This window comes from Zerene cesonia, chromosome 29, assembly GCF_012273895.1.
Source record: "Zerene cesonia ecotype Mississippi chromosome 29, Zerene_cesonia_1.1, whole genome shotgun sequence".
NCBI classification, from domain to species: Eukaryota; Metazoa; Arthropoda; class Insecta; order Lepidoptera; family Pieridae; genus Zerene; species Zerene cesonia.
The window spans coordinates 4,370,543-4,392,801 of NC_052130.1; the positions used below are offsets into that span (position 1 = coordinate 4,370,543).

A 22,259-nucleotide genomic window follows, 5' to 3' on the forward strand; every position below is an offset into this window, starting at 1 on the left:
ACCTCCTTAAATCAACTTTTTGACAATATTCCTTTAATCTTATTACATCCCAAGAATAAAGTAACATTCAGTGTCAAATTAACAAGAAACCTTTTTAACACTTCTAAGATAATGTATCTTTATTTGTAAATGAAGATTTTGAGTATTCTAAAAAGTCAGTTAAATAAGAAATAAATGTGTGAGATTTTCATTATTCCAACTTTTTATTAAGTCTGTTTAATATGACAAAAAATAATATGACGCATTAATTTTGCACAAACTTTAATTTCGTAATTAAATTACAATAATTTTATAAGACTCACGGCAATTTACGTTTTGGGCTCATAAAAACGTATATTGCCATGCGATTAAAATAGGACAATACAATTATTTACATACCGAAGACACTCATTTACAATAATAGAAGCATAATAATTACAGTAGGCGTTAACAATAAAAAAGGAACTTTATATTACACTATACAAAATGTCATTTCAATTGACTCGAGTTCATAAGTGTTGCATCTCGGCACTCGTCTCATGTTATTTGAAACAGGTCTTTAGTCAGAAAATTTGGGAGCACTGTGAAGTTTTCGTGTTCGCGGTCACCGTATGCTCTATCTGCGCTAACGCCGTCAATTCTGTATCCATCTTCTTGTTTTTAGTTCGAAAATTCTCATTCTTCTGTCCCTTTTTTCGACCACAGCATAGGATTTCTTCGAACTCCTTCCTAAAGTTGTCATTCAGCCACCCGTATAGAAGGGGATTGGAGACAGCACTGGACATTCCAAACATATGGCATACAGCATATGTTATAGTCAACGTTTTCTCATCTAGGATCGCGTCTTCACTGAAGTCTGCCACTAGGTTGAACACATTTAAAGGCATCCAGCTTATTACATACGTTACAGCTATCGCTATGAGAATAGCTGGTGTTTTCCTCGTGGTTCTTCGTCTACCACGTAATCTCCTATGAATTTGTACGTGTGCTATAACAACTACTAGTACGGGAAGAACGTATTGAAAAATTAAACTAAATAGAGAGTAGATAGCTCGCCCATTGGAGATGGGCCAGTCTTCAATGCAGAAACTAAGCACGTCCATACCAATGAGGCCGACTTTGTGAGTCTTGAGGCTTCTGAAGATGTAAAGAGGTGATGCGAGGGTGAAGGCGGTGACCCATATGAAGAACATGGTGATAAGAGCTCCCATTGTCTGAAGGCCGGGTCGGGTGGGGTACACGATCAGCTGTGAACAAATGTTTATTTTAATGTTCTCCAACGAATGAGCAACAACATTCCATAGATAATTACAGATATAGTAGCCTTATTCAATTAACTATACAAATCGCATCTGTGAAATTTCCATAATTACCACCTACTTCTTCAGCAATTAAACAGCATGCTTATCGAGTGGTTTATTAAATTACAAAAAAGTCGAAGAGAAATGGAACCAGAACAATGCGGTTGGCAGTTTATATAAGTACCTACAAGCCAGCAGTTACAAAAAACAATTTTATTACCAGAACCGATGGTGCACTGAAGATAATATATATTTTTTCATTTGTACAATTGGTAAATTTTACAGAAAAATGCTTCATTATCAGTGCTCAAGATGCGTCAATCTTCAGTATAATGGCGCGATAAAAGTCAGTTTACAAAGATTTTAAAAGGAAATTAGGGCTTAAAACACCTAAGGATCAGAGGAAACGTAATATCGCATCATAATAAATAACAGTGTGATTATTTGTGTATATTAATTATATATCAAGGAGAATAAATCACATCTTAATAACTACAGCTCTTATTTCAACCTTGAAGAACAGATAAACAAGCATAAGGGTAATTTTTCGGTTCATTGCGACATATAAATTTGTTTTTTCTTACTCAGTGCTACTAATCTAACATAATTTTTTTATTTCTGAAAGTATTAAACCTCTTTGGTCATTGGATCTCTTTTTGATTACATAAGTAACGTGTTAAATTTAACAAGTTTACTTGATGTTTGTACTGTCAATTTCTTTATTGAATTATATAAAAGTGTCATATCTAGAAACTAGAAACCTTATCGAAAGAAAATGTATTTTTTATTCATAAACATTAATTTTGAATATTACAAATACGTACACAAAAAATGTGTTTTTGTATCAAAGTACATTTATTATTAAGTTCTCTAATACGCAAAATGGCTGGTTGGATCTTAGCGAAATGTAGCGTAGACATAGATTATATATGAAATTGTTCACATGCGGTTTTTTGCTGTGTACCATGCGAGAGAAGCCAAAAGCTCAATATTGTTTTTAAAAATAATTCTTTTCTAAATTCGCCTCAGCCATAGCAACTAAAAATGACCGTGAAATTGCAAATGTGAATTATCTAGATGCGTCGACAGTAAATGTCAAATTCCAGTAATATTGCCCTTTTCGTGTTTTACAGCTCTCGCTTTATCAGCTTTATTAAGTGGTGTTATCATTTCTCTACAGTTGGATATTTTGTTCATTACGCGACACTCGTATTATGTTATATTGATAGATATATGGGTGACAGTTCTCATGAAATCAATATTACGTTTGCGGTTTCACATACAATCTTGTTAACAAGATAATTGTGAGTTACCTGCTTTTTTTGGTTTATGTCGAACCTGTATTATAAATGGATAACTAATTTTATGTGTAATTGTTATGACCCGATATCACTTATCTTAATATATAAAATCTAGTGTCTTGCTGTACGTTCCCAATGAACTCTTCAACAACTCAACCGATTTTGATAAAATTTGGCATTTTATGTGTAATTTGGTTAACGTAAGATATAGGATAGTTTTTATTTAGATTATTTATCATAATAATTTATAATCTTAATATTTTTAATTGTTACTCAGCCACACCAACGCTTGGCCTGGTATGCTAGTATTCTAACAAAGACTTTGTTGCTTGAATTAAATGTAGAAAATAGTTAATCTCGCCCGTAAGTCATGCTACGAATTTTAGAAAACATCCCAAGATTTACTTTTAACGCATAAATAAAACCGAGACTTCAATTCTTGAATTAATAACTTATAACTGTGAACACTAGTCGTCTAAACTAGGCCGAGCTATATATCTGAGACGATACTATCTTCCCATTGTGTGTAGTGTGTCTATTATAATTATGTACATTAAATTATTATAATTGTTTAGATTCTACCGGTGGTCACCCATTGATGTCTCGGACGCACCCTTTTTCGCATAACCGACGGATTGTTTGCTGATTGTAATTAACCACGAGCGCCTCAAAATGTATATAATTCTCCGGAAATGTATGAAGACGGATGTAATATCGTTTCGCACATCAAATTCTGTCACAGTGGACCCTTTGTTTGACTGCGACAAACAAAAGCCATATTTAAGATTACCACCCTAAATAATAATAATCAATGTTGGTATTGGATATGTTAATATATTTTAAATCTGTATAACGTGTTTTTTTATTTGTTTTATTTTTGTTGTTTAGGGATTAGTCACGTGTATACGTTAAATATTGGAAAATAATATCACTATAACTACAAAGAGAAATGATTAAGCAAATTGAAAATAAAACGTACTCTAATGCACAAAACATTATCCTCGTATTCAATAAAAAATCAAAGTGAAAGTGTACATATAATATTTTAATATATCACTTAATTACAATTTAAAATATAGCCTACATCTACAGCCACATTCATCTCTAAACTTACAAAATAATACTGTATTATAATACAAAATATATCTTTGTATCACAATAATTATATTTCATAAGGAATGGAGGTCTCGTTATAAAAGCTAAGTGAGATACTCTTTGTAAAATTTTAGCTACACCGAGCAGTTTAGATTCCTAGTTAGTTCATTTTATTTAAATGAAATTTCTGAAATAACTACGGCTGACACTACCTGTGTTAGCCGTGTGTACTATTTTGTTTATATTTTAAATCTTACCAATATATGTTTATTATAATATCGTCTACCAAAAATTTTCTGTTTAATTCACTAATGTTAAGGGAATTAGGTAGTTTTTAACAATCTTCTATTTTTGAATAATATTCTTTTTTTTTAAATAGACAAGGTAAATACCTACTGTTTTCTTGGTAATATATGGTAGGAAAATATATCTGAGAGGTATTAAATTCCCGATAGACTTACAAAAGTGTTTGCTGCTAATAGTAGACACACTAATTAAGCTACATGGGACTCTGCTATAAACTAATATAGCGCGAGAATTAGAGAAAACTTTGTGAGCTTAGCATAAGCGTAGCTTACTTAGTTGGCTAGCTTAGTTACCATGAGGTAGTTTAAGTGAAGACGCTTTTAATACTTCAAGAACTAATTGATCAGATATTAAAATTATCACTATCCGTAAAGAACATCATAAATGTGTCAAATCAACCGGTTATTATTACATTCCGTTACGTGAAACTTTTTATACAATGATATTTTGTTTAAGAGTGAAGCATTGATTAACCTATTTTCTATTTAGTATTGAGTAAACTTGTTTTATATGATTAAATTAAAAAAATTCCAATCCCGTCTCGTGATAAAATTTCTCTATTGTTTTAAAATTTTCCATTTAGTTTTATAGCATAGAAAATGTAAAGCATTTGCGAGATCTCTTGACACGGTCGTAAATTCTACTTTAGTTTGATAAAGGCAATTTTAGCTAATGAATCTGTATTGTCTTTGTAACTATTTTATCTTCTGGGTTAAGTGGATTAAGAATCTTTGATTAAAAACTGGAAATCGACATCTCGGTATGTAACAACAATTGATTTTATCCACTCGCTATGTGTTTCTTTTTAAAGTTCAATCGAATTAAATTCATTAACATTTCAGTACAAGATATATCTAAAGATCAATAGATTCTCATTATTAATTTAATATAAACAGATAACGCCAGGATTAAAGCAGCTGACGTCATCCTTATGTAAATATGACTGGAACGAACAGAAAAGGGATCGTCCAATAAACAATGAAATTATGCAGACGGTATATTAAATGATTTAGTATTTTATACCGTTTATATATAAAAAGTGTTTGTTGTTTACTTTAATAGTATCTAAAGGATTCAAGGAAGTTGATGTTAAATTCCGTTTCGATATTATTTATGCGCTGAAGTTTTTCTACTCTTGAGAATTTTTTTTTCACGGGATCACGGGTGGCCGAGAGGCTAGGCGTTGCAATGATTAATCAAGAAACGCGGGTTCGAATCCCACCCCGTGATCGAATTTTTTCTATTCTTTCAAAAAAAAATTCTTATTTATAAAAAGCATTTCAATGCTATAAAACTTAAAATTAAATTTTCTTCCTCTTGTTTTTTCCAGTTGGTTCGTTTTGAATGAATTATGTGAACTTTAGGTTACCTGCAATAGAAGGAGGGAAAGTTTCAAAATATAATATTACGTATGTCACTATGTCCATTCCTTTGCTAGGCTTTACAATATAAACCGCTAAAATGCGAAATAAAAAACAAAATGGCGACGGAAAATTTAAAAAGATTACGGCTTATCGATACGAATATTAAATAAAATATCTTAAAATGACAATTATAATAAAATTAAAAAGTTAGCAGTGGGGTTTTTGAAGTGAAACTTCTTTAGAATCGTTGTGATTTCAAAGTTGATGCAACGGAAAAAATGACAGGTAAGAGACACAAATACAAAAATGTGTAGAATGAAGCCGGCAAAGAATGAGACAGAAATATACATACTATTTTATATTTTATATATATATTCATCTCATTCTTTTGTTGATTTACTGAAGTTTCACTTCTATCGTGTGTGAATCGCACACACACTTTTTTTTTTGTTATATATAGATTCATGAAAATTTCACCAAAAAATTGTGATTCCTTTTGTTAAGATACAATTAGCATTTAGAACCCTTTCTTAAAATAAATATATGAACGACTATAGGGAATTACTGGTACAAAATACATTAATTAGTAATATCTAGTCATCAATTGGCCATGTAATGGCCAGTAATTTATAATATTTATATTTAAAAGAAAATAGAAATTTATTTTATTACACCAAAATAAAGGAATAAAAAACTACGACTTTTGAAGTCTGTTTCAAATAACCTACTAAATTTCTTAGGGGAATAATAATGATTGATTACTCGGCATGTTTTCACTTAAAATTTTTGTCTTGAAAATACATTATATTTGACATATCACATTAATTATTCTAGCACTGTTTGATGGATTGCGTCGCGTGTTTAACTTGCCCTTTTTATTATGATAAGTTATACCAAAAAACAAGATAATATCAGCTGTTTTAAACGGAGAAAAAGTCCTACCTACGGACTGTTGGACTAACCTCGACAATGATGTATTGTCGTATATTTAATTTTACTTATAACATTGATGTTTTTACATTGAAAAGATTAAAAACGCGATTATCTACTAATATAAGAATTTAAAACAATTAATGAATGATAATTCTTATTCGCACTAATACAAAAGAGTGAATAAATACAACATGACTCAGACTCTAAACACAATTACGCATAAAAAGGCGGCATTATCTGTAAAATAGTGATCTCTTCCATGCAACCTTAGGTTATTAGGTTGACGAAGAGGTAAACACCACAAGAATTACATCAAAATTATTTAAAATATTTAAAAAATACGGATTTTCTAAAGTTAAATTCTACTGAATATTTTGGTGGTTTGTCTATATATAGTTTATAACGGGATTACCTCGCACGGAGAGAGGCTAGTTTTTGTAAATTTAACTTTTTAGAATCTTTTTTTAGAATTTAAACACGATTCATTCATTATCTAAGTATATAATCTCGACGTTTCGAAAACTTTACAGTGAGCGTGGTCACAGGGAGGATTACTCTTTTTTAACCTTCTAAGTTTTTGATATAATAATACTCGCGGAAAATTACATGCCAGAATATACCAGTTTTTATATTACCTAAACAAATCTTATCGGCTTAACTTCTAAAGTTTGGTAGTAGTTGTGGATTTCATTAGCTTCCACGTGCAACTTCTCTGTTTTCAACGCGGGATTTAGTTTACGATTAAATGTGTGAAGCCTACAAGTATAAAGTTTCAAAGGATATTTCACCTATTTTTATTGGAAAAGGAATTGAATTTATATCTCAGGCAGGGGCGTAGCTACCGCTGTTCCAGCCGTATACGGGGCTTCCAGTATAAGGACCAAAGAATATATGAAGAAAAAAGACTAAGCTTTATTATTCCAAAAAAAACGATTCAAAATAAGTATTTATTGCACTTTAAAGTACGACCAGTTTCTCGTATTTTTTCAACCGTACAACAAGTTTAATTTATTTATTTTAACACGGTTTTACTACTTGTTTTCACTCAATTTCTTACTACGTTAAGCTAAAAGAATCGCTCTATAGACAAAAACAGCAGGGGCTTTATGTATGTTAGGTTAGGTTAGGTTAATATAAACAGAGCACTCGAATCAAAACAATCCCAAAAATAGCCCACCTGATAGCGGTCCAACGCAATCGCAGTGATGGATATTGTAGACACAAATATTGATATAGCCTGAATCGCTCCGCACGCCTTACACAAGCTCGGCCAGTCGGGGAGAGGCCAGTGCTTTGTCAGTAACTCCATGAGTGTCAGCGGGGTGCCGACGCAGCAGACCAGCGTGTCTGATACCGCCAGGTTTACTATGAACATGTTGCGGGCGGTTCGCATAGCTGGTTTCTTGACCACCTGGAAGAAATATGGGGCATTAAACTCATACTCAAACATTTTTTTTTAATGAGACTGCTACCAGAAGATACATTCATAATATAAAGAGGAAATTTTAGTATTTTTGTGACCGATTTCGAAATTTCTTTCACTATTTGAAAGGTGCAACTTCACTGAGTGACGTGACGTGAAGTGATTATAGTAGTGAGGTACTCATTCTGAACTAGATTTAATGAATTTTATTGAATTGAATTCTTAATTTTATTTTATTATTAAAACAAGTTTCAATACTAGATATAAAAGAGGTTACTCAATGATTCACTCGCTCGTAAGCAAAATATCATTATACTGAGTACTTAAGTCGTAGATTCTAAGAATATACATTCAATTGCGAGTAAATGGGTTTCTAGTAAGTTGAAGATTGGGTCCTTTCCTAATTCCTAATCCCTTCAACTCGATACAGAAATGGAATATTTGTTTCACGTAATATATACACTTGACATTTATTTGACTTAGTGGTTTTATGCTATTTTGAAAAACTAAACAGGCTTTAATTTATAAGAAACTAGACGCTCCGCCTTGATATCAAGATTCCTGTTTTATCCCAAGGGAGCATTTAATCGGGATCAAAAGTATCCTATCACCACACCTGTCTGTATACCAAATTTAATCAAAATTCATTCCGTTGTTTTTAGCATGATTAACGGACAAACATTCAAACAAACAAATTTTCAAACATTTATAATATTAGTGTGATGGACAAATTTTCTTGTAAAGCAACAAAGTACAGAGAGATTGGTGAAAAAAAAAAAATCAAAATAAATTATAGATATCTTAGCTATTCGAAGATTAAGAAAATATCTAGTGAACCATAAATGTGAACATAAATTACAATAAATCGAAAATATCTGTTCTATATTTACCGGAGACAGTGCTATTAAACTGATAGTTCAAGGAAATAAGTTTCTCTCGTTTCAGAATCTTATGAGCGTAGATGATAAAAATAATATCTAAATCGGTCTTATCAGATCCCACAAGCTACAACATCTATTAAGCCATGTTATGACTCTTATCAAACAGATAAATAAATGTCTGAATAGATTTCTTACAAAACAATAATTCGAAATTGTAATAATATTATGTAACCAATGCTTTTGTTCTTATACTTTATTCTACTGCAAGCCCTTTTATTTGATACCCATATTCAGGGAGTTGTGAAACAAATTTAATTTCTTATTTTGTTGCGGCGGCTAGCCTGTCTTTTATCAGACATGGCTAAGTTCATTTGCGACTATTCACCTTCCATTCAAAAAAGATAAAAATCAAAATCCGTTTTTCCATTATACACCTACAATGTGATAGACACACATACATAAATATCAAATTATATCGCCCGTTGTTTGCGTCGGAGTTTGAAAAGTTATATTATTCTAAATTTTAATCTATTTTACGCCTAAACCACTAAAGCGATTTTAAATTTGGTACAAATATAGTTCGAAACCCGAGAATATATAGGACTGTTTTTATCGCGGAAATGTGGGATTTTCGCGGAACGGAAATTACGCGCGGCAAACCCTGGACTTTGTATCTTTTCCTTTTGACTAAGCGAGACAGGCGGAAAACTAGTAAGCTACGAAGTATTAGATATATATGAAATTATTACCTGGAATGTAAGAAAAGGACAGGCCGATCACATTTTTAAAATGGTTGTTTGATACAATATTCCATGAATTGATTCATTTTAACTAAGGATTGAATTGAATTCTTAATTTTATAAAGTTAAAGTTTGAAGAATGTATTTCATGTAGCTTATGTTTAGCTAAAATAACAACAATTACGACCTGTTTCACAGCTTCCTGTCACACTTATGTCTCGGTTAAAGTTACTAGTGATAACAATCCGTGAAAAACTGTCAAGCAGATTATCAAGAACATTATTAGGAGGCGATGAAATTGGTTTTAGTATAAACTAGCATTTCGCCTGCGGCTTTGCCCGCGTAGTTGCAGGAAAGATAGACCTGGTGTGTACCGGCAAAGTTCCAGTTCCCGTTAGATTTCCGGGATAAAAACTATCCTATATCCTTTCTAGAATCACAAACTATCACTGTAGCAAATTTCAACATGATCGGTTTAACCGTTATTGAGTTATAAATAGTGTAACTAACACGACTTTCTTTTATATATATAGATTACTTACAGATAGCACAACGAGGGCATTCCCGACAGCGCCGATGACTACCAGGATACCATAAAAGGTGAGTAGCAGGGATCTAGTCGGGTCATCGACCTTCCTGTTCTGCGAGAATTTATCCAGAAGGGTGTTGGGGTTTTCAACGCCTAGGGACGCCTCGATCAGCCATTTTGCGGATGCATTTAGGGTGAAATTCATACTCGGATCCACGGCCTGGAACAAGGCATAATTTTATAATTAGTTAGACTAGCAAAATCCTTAGAGATGTCTAGTTCGTAATGGCTATCTGTAAGCCAAAATTCAACCCGATCGGTCCAGTCAGTTGATAGATCAGTAAGTGACTTGCGTTTTATATATTAAGATGTTTTTTTCATTATTGACGAAGATTTCTTAAGTATTTCTTTCATGCCTCCTGCCAATAAAAAACAAAAATAGAATTAGCGATGTCAGCTGTTCACACGTGATGCCGCGGCCAAGGGAAATAAAGATTCATATTTATGTATTACTAGTGGTCTGCCCCGACATTACGTGGTACGTTCGTTCTATATAAGAACCTGCCTTGTGCCACTACAAAAACGTTATAAAATAGCCGAAATAGTCGAAAATATTTGATGATTCATTTTCATTGTTATATATTGAGGGACCCAACCTAACGGACTAAAGCTAATTTCAAAAATTTCAGTGACTAGATTAACATAATACAAATTATGCTCAGTTTACTATCTGGATTCTACAACCACGAAACCAACGTGCGTATAAATAAACAAATCTAAAAATTCAATCAGCCACAGAATATTTACCTTTCAATCTCCGCTTTGCGTAAAACTGTCGACGTTTTACACATTTACGCGTTGTTTACGAGACATTGAATTGACATTTTTAAAGCTAGCGCCCGCCTCTATGTATACAAAGTAACAAGTAACAGAACAAGTAAGTTTTGCTGTTTTATTATGAGTAAATGTCTTTCGAGGAAGCTTGTATTCCTCTTTTGACCCATAAGCCCAGGTTCAGTTGGCTCCTTCATTAATTCGTCGTTCTTTTCCATGGGTATAATCAAGTAAACCCAAGAAACAGTTATTTTATATTCTTTTGTTACCAGCTTACACAGACCTTTACGCTATAGAGTTATTAAATTTGTATATATTTATAGTTTTTGTTGTTATTATTCACATAAGACTTTTCCCTCCCTTGTTATATAGCAGTGACCATTTTAAAGTCATTAATTTGTGGATACTTAACTAAGCAAAATCAAATACGTGGTTGTGTATTATCTTCTGAGATTGGGTAGTTTTGGTATCATCAGTACCATCATCATCATCACCGATTTATCAACTGTCAAAAGTTAGTTTGAGACCTGACCCCTCATTCATTACCTTAAAATCTAGGATAGATTTTTATTACCTAAATTCTACGGATAACGGTAACTATGCTAGGTATCTGTTGACTGCTTCCATATCTCGATAATAGGAATGAGAGGGCTGACGATTATGAATGATAATATTATGAAAATTAAGCTACTTGAACATTCATTAAATTTAAAAAATTAAAACACATATAACTTTTGAAAATTATCCCGCCAAAAACCAAATCAAACCAAAATTTTTTTATTCATAACATTGACAACAATAATTATTTTTATTCATTCTTTTTCCTGCTACTTTAAGGGTGATGGTAGAAATCGCTACCTAGCGACAAGGCCGCCTTTTGCTTACTTTTAATGTTATGTTCTGTTTTTCTTTTTATAAGCAATAAAGAATTTCATTTCAATAATAAGTGTATGCGACATGTTATTTATTTCAGACCGTCTCATGTAATTAAAACAAAGAAAAGCAGCAAGTACCTATATCATTTCTTTCTTGATAATGTTACTAAACGTTATTAAAATAGTTACATGATTTATAGTTTTAACAAAAGAATGCAGACCAACTGTTGTTAAACAGTTCACGTTCTAAATTTGAATTTATTAAAGCAGATCTTACAAACGGAAAAAGAACTGAAGAATTTATTAGACCATTGAACCTGTAAAACAAATTTTATCTCAATTGCATTATTCTGTGTTTATTCAGGTCGATTATCTGCATTTTCTCTTATTTCTGTATGAAACTAAAGTATTTTTTTCTACTTACTCAGCGGTTTTGAATCTTCATTCACCTTTATTGAGGTCAACTGTTCATTAGTTGAAAGGCCAGAATTTTCGCTGTGTTTTAAAAAGTAACTTATTAAAATGGAGATATGAATACATTGAAGATTTAAATAATTATTTAATTTATTTTTTATATAGAATAATAGTAAAACTGATCGCTTTTAATTTATTTTTTTGTGATAATTAGGTTAGAAGTTTTTAAATATAAGCGATAAGCATTATTTAACTACAATATAATTTTGAGATAGTTTCTTGTTTGTCATAAAGGCCTATTTTTGTATTCATAAATTAAACTCGTCTTGATATTTGATTTTACGTTAGCAATAATGTGATTAATAAAATTATAATTGTTGTAACAATAAAAAATTAAATGCCTTGAAATTATCAGAATTTGATTTAAATTGGACCATATGACAGCACTAACTTTCAAATATAAAATAATCATAAAAGTAACTTCAGCCAGAAACTAAATAATGTGATAACTAACACAAAAATACAGTCGAAATGATAACCTCCTCTTTTTTTGAAATTGGTTGAAGAAAGGAATCTATATACACAAGCAATGGTGGTTCAGTGGTTAGAAACTCGGAGACTAATTTATCAGCGCCTGTGGATAACATCACCACTGCTAGAAACGGTGAAGAAAAAACATCGTGAGGAAATCGGCATGTCCAAGAATCAAAAATTCGATGTCATGTAACAATTGTCACCTGCACTTGGCCATTGTAGTAGATTATGGCCTGAACCCTCATAGAAGGCCTGTGTCCCAGTAGTGGGAACATGATGATAATAGGCTGGCTGATGTGGGCTGATGATGATGCATAAAAGGAATGTCGTAAGGGAACGTCGATCGCTTACTAGGACACAATCTTAGGTGCCACGTTATTTTAAGCTTTTTATTATATTTTATAATTAAATTATATTGATTTCAATTTAGCCCTTGCATCGTGCGAGACGTACACTGTATTTTTTTTAGGTCCTCTGTGTGCTACATAACATTCATATAACAAAATAATAATTAAATTTAAAGTATTAATTAGATTTATATCCATGCGGTAATACTAATTGCATTCTTGTAATTATTTAAACTTTAATAGAAAGTGTCACTTATTTTTATATGTTTACAAGCTTCCCTCCGGCGGCTTCGCCCGCCTGCGTATTGTTCTTACCTTTTAAACCTCCCCTGGACTATTCAGAATGCACCAAAACCATGATTATAAAAATCAGACCAGCCATTCTCGAGTTTTAGCAAGACTAACGAACAGCAATTGATTTTTATATATAAGATTAAAACCAGAGAATGTATAGTATAAAATATGGTAGATTATTAATATAACATTTAAGTGATTCTTGAACTTTATGACATAATATTGAAGACATTCGGATGCTAACGATTCAATTAAAACTTTATGAGTCTTAGAGCTTGGAAGTGAAGTTTTGCAGTGTTTCTGCACTTTTATTATCATACAAAAACATTTTAAGTCGATGCTGGTTAATGAAGATAATGATATATAATAGTTATTATTATACAGTTATTACATTATAGTTCTATGATATATATAGTTATTACATTACTTTAAATTTGTAGTTTATATCGGAAAAACGGAAGAAATTCGATTGCTGAGCTGGGGAGATCAGGTTCGATGCTCGCCTCAAGATCTGAATTTTTTCTATTCTTTAAAAAAAATAAGATGTAACTTGGTTACAGCTATTATTATTTTAACGAATTCTATTTAATGTATGATATATCAAACTGTGTATCACAAAACGACAAAAATCTGATATAATTGACGATTTAATTGATTTATCTTCCTCATATGGTATAGTCCATTTCCTTTGTAAGTAAAGTAACATTTGCATAAGATTGTTCATGAATATCCCAGAAACTTCCACCATCGCAACTTTACACATCAAACCTAATGGACAACTAGGTTCATTGCGTCCTTGACGAAAATTACGAAACAATTGTATGAGATGTAATAACCGGCACGTTGAAAGAACATACATACAACCACATACTATATTTCATCATCAGCAATGGAGCTGTTCCTTCGCCTGATGATAACGTTACCTCTAACCCATGAACATTTGCAGAGGCGTAAGGTCGCTTGCAGACTCAACGCTTCTACAATTGGATTGCCGACTATCAATTGGAAAGGTATTAAGATTCATATTTAAGTTCCATTCAGACATATGACATTCTTTTGTACAAATAAGGTCACCTAGATCCTTGGGGGAAGGCACTCAAGAGTCTAAAATAGAACCCAATGACAAAAATTTCCAGGCAACCACAATAAGAATAGTGTTTATCGGTTGAAAACCCACACAGTTATTTAGTAAGTAAAAAAATAACATACAGTCCAATTGAGAATCTCCTTCGATTTTCGAAACCTCGTTTAAATACCTTTTAGACCTATAAGATCTAGCTCAGATCCATTAGAACTGTTAATACTTGAACATCACTGTATTATGGATATGCCATATTTATTGATTAATTATTTGTGTTGAAATATTTATATAACAATAATTGTTGTTTCTCTTTAAATATGCTTATGTACTACTACATCCATCATAGCATTTTGATGTATTACACGTAAAGACATTTGAATATTAGTCCGGTCAATGGAACAAAATATAAGAGCGTATTTACAATAATTGTTCAATACTGTATTAAAAACATCGCCTCCTTATTTTTTTTAAGAAATTTTTGTAACTTATAAAAGTTATATATCAGTTATTTAACGTTAAAAAATACACTGGATTGATTCGACTTTATGTCCCATACATTGGGTAGTTTATACTAATAATTTAAAGCTTAAGAATTTGTTTGTTTGAAACTGCTAATCAAAGGAACTACGGGACCGATTTCAACTCCTGTGTCACAGGCACGTTATTTCTGAGTGCTATACGGTATACACTATATGCGTAACCGCTAGTTTAAATATATACAGACATACATAAACAATATGAAAAGTACAAATGCCATTTGATTAAACGATTTGGTTAAACTAACATAGGTCTCTTACTGTAAAAGTCGAGTTTTAAATATCAAACTTTAAATCGAATTTTGATTGAATTTTAAACTTCGGTGAATAAAAATATCTAGTCAACATAGTATTTTCTTGTGTTTGGTTTTACGCGAGTATTATATATTTAGAAATTAAAAACTTTTCAACGGATTTTAAACGCGATTTATTCATTATATTATTAACCCGACGTTTCGAACACTTTACAGCGAGCGTGGTCACGGGGAGACTGTCGGGTTAATAATATAATGAATAAATCGCGTTTAATATCCGTTGAAAGGTTTTTAATTTCTAAAAATATCTAGTCTGCATTAAATTGGATATCGCTTTAATCATAAAATCGCGTCATCACGTGTCTAATTATTTTTGTTATTTCGCAACAGATCTGAATAATGCTCTTTCGTCGTTGATAACAATCTTTCTTAGATTGACGTTGTTATAACAGCTTTTAATACTTACTTTGACAAACGTGTAGCTAATTTAAAAAATTTATACATCTGAGAATAATAGAAAAGATGACCTCATTATTTATTTAAATTAATAGTTAAAAATCAATCTCTTCTATATATCTATCTATCTATATGTCTTTATAATATTTACTTATCTGCTTTGGTTACTATAAGAATTATTATCACGAAAATAAGAAACCCGATTGGTAATTTTGTAGTTTTATTGTAAACGTATTTTTACGTTCTTTTATTTGACATCCGTATTGATAGAGTAAAAAACAAACCAACCATTTTTTTATATTGCTTATGTCACTAGCAAAATGCTGATGTTTACAACGAATAACAAACTGACTGAGTAAGATGTCATATTTCAAAATCTGTCCAGCGGTTTGGTCTGTAAAGCGTGCCAAAGAAATGGACATGCACAGCCGCATACATACATACGTTCAAAAAACACTGCACTCCTGTCGCAGTCGGGTAAAAAATGACGTAGCTAGAGATTTGCAATAAATGTAGATCATTCCCTTCAAATACACTATAACGTGTTTGACTAATTTCTATGATATCTTCAATATATATCTACGAATATATGCAAGATTTTATATAAAAACACATCTCCTAATATTTCACCAAAATAGAGTTGAGAATATTAAATTCCCTGTGATATTGATCACTACGGCCATACAGTTGGTTTACCTTTACAGTCTTGATAGACCTAGACCAAAGACCAAAGTCCTATCAAGGATCTTAATAAAACTCTCTGGGTTGATACCAAGTCGAAACGTACACCTAGTAGAGTATTCATTCATTCCAATAATGGAAGCGTTGCTTTGACATTCACGCTTCGAATAAGACCAATGTCTTACCACAGTATACAGAGAAAACATGGTTGTACAACGCCTTTGATTTCGTAGTAAAAGCTGAAAACGTTTAGACTGTGACGTAGTTGTTACAACTGGATAAATAGAAAACAAAGATCCGTGTTAACATGTCATGATTTGCAATTTTCATAGCACACGTAATGTACCTAATTAACCAGTATCATACTATTAGATACGTAAGTAGGGAAAAAGTTGACTTGATTTGCACTGCTGTCTTGCATAAACAATCATAGGCGCGGACGCAGCTACGCACACATCCTACTAATATTATAATCCTACTTATATTATAAATGCGAAAGTTTGTAAGGATGCGTGTTTATTGCTCTTTCACGCAAAAACTACTGAACCGATTGCAATGAAATTTGGTACGTAGACAGCTGGACAACTGGAATAATATATAGGCAACTTTTTATCCCAATATTCCTACGGGATACTGACTTACGCGGGTGAAACCGCGGGGCGCAGTTAGTTTATAATACTCCTATAAGATTATTACTAGAGGTTTTCGCTTGAGGTGGATTTTCCAGTAGCCCGGAAGCGGGGAAATTTTTATCGTGTGAGATAACATTTTATAGATTAATGTGAAGTCATTATCTTCATAAATAATATCTGTTAAGATATACATTATATACGTTTTCGTAAAATCCCAAGAGAAAATAGTACAATTACTATTACTATGGTTGACTAACTTCCATGTTAGTATTATTTATGAATGAAATAAATTTAATTAATTTTAAGTTAAATGTAGAACAGGATTCATTGTTATTATTACTAGGATCACTACATAGTACCTATAAAACAAAGTCGCTTCCCGCGTCTGAATGTATATATGCTTTAAACTATAAAACTACGCCATAGATTTTGATAGGATTTTTAATAGATGAAATGGGAAGGTTTATATAAATAAAAAACATCTATTAAACTACTCCGAATTTAATGAGTGCCAAGCCGTGGGCATAAATATATTTAAATATGACATAATATATTTAAATATATTACAATGTATGAAAATGTTGTTTATTAATTACGTTATATTGTAGTTTTGCACGTAAATAGGGCATAACCACCAGTGAGATAAAAGTCCTTATAGCTGTTACAAGAAAACTTCAACCTTGAAAGTGCTTCATGCCCAGTGCGAAGTAAAATTCTTAAATTGTCTTAAATCTACAAACATATTTTCCATAGGTTCAGTACAAATCGTTTTTCATGAAATTGTGTAGGTCTCTTCGAAAAATGGTAAAAACAATTATTTAAAGACGGGGAGACTCTCCGTGACCACGCTCGCTGGAAAGTGTTCGAAACGTCGGGTTAATAATATAACGAATAAATCGCGTTTAAAATCCGTTAAAAAGTCTTTAATTTCTAAATGTATAATACTTGCGTAAAATCAAACACAAGAAAATACTAAAAACAATTATTTTTACATAAAGTAATTCACCTTCAAATATCAGTACTGGATTAAATTTATGTGGAACAACATAGGAGGCAGCTTTTAAATAAAAAAAATAATCATCAAAATCGGTTTACTCCGTCGAAAGTCTGAGGTAACAAATCCAAAAAAATAATAAAGACGAATTGTTCTCATCCTTTTTGTAAATCCGTTGAAAAATAGATTTAAATCGACCAAAGATAGAAACCTTTTTACTTATAAAACGTATTAAATGTTTACAGTAAAAACTTAAATTATGATTCTACGCTGAAGAAAATTTAAACCTCACTACTTGAAAAGTTATAAGATCTTTTTATATTAACCTGTGAAAGCAGTCCTTGGAACTTTGTGAAACCGCACTAAATTAAGCATAAAATGTAAACAAGATTCTGAGACTTAGACTGCGTTCAATACTGAAGCGACGAAGAAACCTCTACGAATAATTTGAAATAACGATATATTACGATTATATATTATGAGATATCATAAACTGAGGTGGCTTAGTGGCGAGCACCTCGGACTTTATCAAAAAGTCGGGAGTTCGATATCGGAGGAGCGTGCAAGGTAAATTGATTATCAATAATCAGATTCATATCAGCCCTGCCCTAAACAGTGAAGGAAAACATCGTGAGAAAACCGGCATGTCGAAAAATCAACAGTTCCACGACATATGACATCTGCCAACTCACTCTTGGCCAGCGTAGTGGATTTTAGGTTGTACCCTCATGAGTGGCCTATGTCCCTGCAGTGGGCTGATGTTTATGATGAACCTCATAAAATAACTGGTATATATTCATTAAAACGACATAACAGTCCACATCATGCCATATCAACCTCTAAGAAAATGGTTGAACACGAAGAAATTTTAGAATGTCCGACTTATAAACAACAAAATTGACAATTTTTTTTCGCACATTCTCTGTTTTGCTAAAGTATTGTAATAACCCATAGGTGAAAAATCTGTTTACATATGATTATAAATATGATATAATACTTGGGGTAAAGATAAAAATTAGTACATCAACTGTTCGTTCAAAATTCTAAATATTAACTTGACTTGAATTAGTAACTATAGAGTTCATTGTCGTTTTCTCGGTTGAGGGGTCAAGCATTTCTCTATGAACTAAATAATATTGACTATATCTATAATGACTTATACTAAGAATAAACTGGACACATAAATTATATTATTTTAAGTCTTACGGATCTAAACACCTTATAAAATTTTGTTCCATAAAATTGTACTTTATTCAATGTAGATAAGGTACAATTTAACTTATATATACACCTTACGAGTCTCTTCTAACCATGAACAAACCGCTCATATCATCGCCACCGCTTGTCCACCCGTAGTGCGCGAAAACATCACAAGTAGGTGTTCATATCTAACAGCGTTACAGGGTAACTGGGTCAATGGTTCTCCAGTAGAGTGGACGAACTGTTTGTTGAGCATTGAGCAAGCAAAATTCGTTAACTGCTCCAACACCTGCCTGCATTTGTTATAGATAACTGGAACTACTTCTATGTAGTATTTATCTTTGTTTTTTTTAGTACAGGATTTCTTTTTCTTTTTAACACGCTTTCAAATTAGTTTAACCAATATGTTTGTATTTAATCATATAACCGATTTATTTAGATTTAATTTTGACTTATTTTAAATGGACAGATTTATTGAAACTTTGAGCGAGTCAAGGACCAGTGACGATACAATAATTTCATGAGTTCATCTTATTATCCTGATTAGGGCTATAATTATATATTTGTTATGATTAATTCTCATGCAAATGAGAGAAAAATTCCCTATATCATTTTCTAGCTCCTAACTATCTCCAGACATAAAAAGCATATAATAAAGAAAGGTAAACAAACAAGCAAAATAAGCAGCATTATAGGAGGGACACGGATGTCTAATGTCTATGTTTTATTAATCGACGAGCAGCTTATAAGATCGTAACTACACCCCGCGGTTATACCCACCTAGTACCTGATGTTATATAGTCAAAGCCTTCCTTAATAAATGGGTTACCAAACACTGCATGAATTTCTGCGACAGCCCAAGCCGAGGTTCGCGGTCCCCGACAAGGGGGGACGCCCTTGAGCGTGTCGCTACCACGGTGAACCCTCAGTTCACCCACGCGTCCATGCTAAGATGCAGTAGCCCTTCAGGATAGCATTAAGATTCATCTCAAAAAAAAAAAAAATGCAAGAATTTTTTAATTGGGACCAGTAGTTCCTGAGATTAGCGTTAGTATAGATTGATAACAAACAACCAATACCTTTAAAATTTTCTTCATATTTTCATTATATCTATAGATAGAGATTAGCTACTGAAGAAGAATGTATAACGTTTGGCACGAAATAAAACCCGATAAGGTTCAAATATGAGCCCTAGGGAGTTTGTCTTTAATTTTGCTAGCGAGGTAGACAAACAATCTACAATAATCTTATATTTATTTCAAAGATCCATTTTTCAGTATTGCTCGTACTTTATTTTGTATTCTGGTACAATATGGATAAGGATTTCATATTTGAAGTAAGCACGTTCACGTTAATAGAAAAATGTGAAGATTTCAAAGACGTAGCACAGAATACTTAATAGTATGGATACAATTATAATTTTTATCGAAAATTGTTATATTGGAAGAGCCTGCTACAGTAATAATGAATTTATGGAAGAAGGTTATCAGTTGAATGATATCGCTTAAAAACAAAAGGACAGTTATTTGGCATGATTAATGTAAAATATTGTAACATAGAAATGATTTTATAAGGCAACTACAAAGTTTCTTGTCGGTTTTACTATGTATAAACTGTTTTTCGAAAGAGTGGTGACTTTTTATGTATTATAACGAATGAAGAACGCTTCCAAACGAATATATATTAATGTTTGAGTGTGAGTTTGAGTTATAATAAATCATTATTAGTTCAATTCGACGAAAGTTTTTTTGGTACTTACTCGATAAGTCGGTGGGTTTTCAAGTGATTTACAAGATTATTTTTGTGTTTAACGAGATAATGTTGTCATTTTGTCCCATATCAGAATTTGTAGTGGTTCCTCCCACCCAGGAACGTCAGTGACCTTTTTGGTAAAACATAATTATCTTACTATAAAACGTAAAGCCGAATTTGGTGTTCAGATAGCCACTACGATGTAGATATCTGCTAAGAAATGATTGTCATAAATTCTTCTCGCAAGGAGATAAAAAGGATATTAAAGTTTGTACCATGAAAATTTATTATGACGACGCGGTCGATGCTTCGAGCCACATCCAGTTTCTTGCTAGCGGCCGTGAAAGCGTAGCAGACAGACAGACTTTGCCATTTATAATCTAGTGCACCGTACGATATTTCAACCGACTTCAAAATAAGCGGAGGTTCTCAATTCGACAGTATTGTTTTGGGTTTGATACCTTAGAATTTTTGACTGGGTGAAACGATTTTAATGATTTTTTATTATTCTCCCGTAATCGCCTAGCCGTAATTAGTGTAGATGAAAATGGCCTATTCAGCTATTTTTTACTTTTTTGTTTATGCACAAATTCTTAGGAATGAAAGAACGTGCCACGGGTGAACCCGGGGCAGACCACTAGTTGTATATAAATATCTCAACGTGTTTATTATGTTGCCATGATAATATGCTTAGAAAAGTCTTTTAAATATAACTGTACTATTTTAATTTTTAGTTTTATAGCATTGAAATGCTTTATAAATTAGAAATTTTGAAAGAATAGAAAAAAATTGATCACGAGGCAGGATTCGAACCTGCGTATCTTGCTACGGTTAGGCAAGATACGCAGGTTCGAATCCTGCCTCGTGATCAAACTTTTTTTTATTCTTTCAAAATTTCTAATTTATAACTGTACTAGCTGCGCCCCGCGGTTCCACCCGCGTAACTCCGTATCCCGTAGGAATATTGGAATAAAAAGTTGCCTATATATCATTCCAGTTGTCTAGCCGTCTACGTACCAAATTTCATTGCAATCGGTTCAGTAGTTTTTGTGTGAAAGAGCAACAAACACACATACATTTATAATATTAGTAGGATTACAAATATTTCAACGATAAGATTTGGGAAAGTATGAGTGGTTCAGCATTTGTGTTTCTTTAAAACGGTACAGAATTCAGCTGAATTTTTATTCAGTTAAGTTCTTGAGTTATCCCTCTGTTTCGAACCATTTTATTTTGTATTCTTTGCGTTGAAGGATTCATTCTACGGGTCCTGAATATGTTAGAGAGTATTAGTGATAGATAGATCTAAGAGATGTCTAGATAAAATTAAATATAACTCGGATTTAAATAAATACAACATACAGTTATAGCATACTTACATTCCCATTTCATATAAATTGGCAAACAATGACAAAGAAAACCAGGCCTACTTTAGCGATAAAACTCGTCGCATAGCAATTGGTGGCACCTCTAGGCGTTAACCTTCCTGTCGCATTGAAACACTATTGACTGTTCTATCGTTT

General features: G+C 32.2%; 1 protein-coding gene across 1 annotated transcript in view; it reads right to left on the reverse strand.

Annotated features, from left to right (window-relative positions):
* Window positions 1–246: 246 nt before the first annotated feature.
* Window positions 247–22,259, reverse strand: part of LOC119837950 (neuropeptide F receptor) — a 49,565-nt gene continuing 27,552 nt past the window's right edge. The window contains exons 2-4 of the mRNA XM_038363745.1: window positions 9,866–10,072; window positions 7,457–7,690; window positions 247–1,226 (exon numbers count right to left, since the gene is read on the reverse strand). Of these exons, the coding sequence (XP_038219673.1) occupies window positions 543–1,226; window positions 7,457–7,690; window positions 9,866–10,072 (1,125 nt within the window). The 3' untranslated portion in view covers window positions 247–542. The remainder of the gene's footprint in view (window positions 1,227–7,456; window positions 7,691–9,865; window positions 10,073–22,259) is intronic.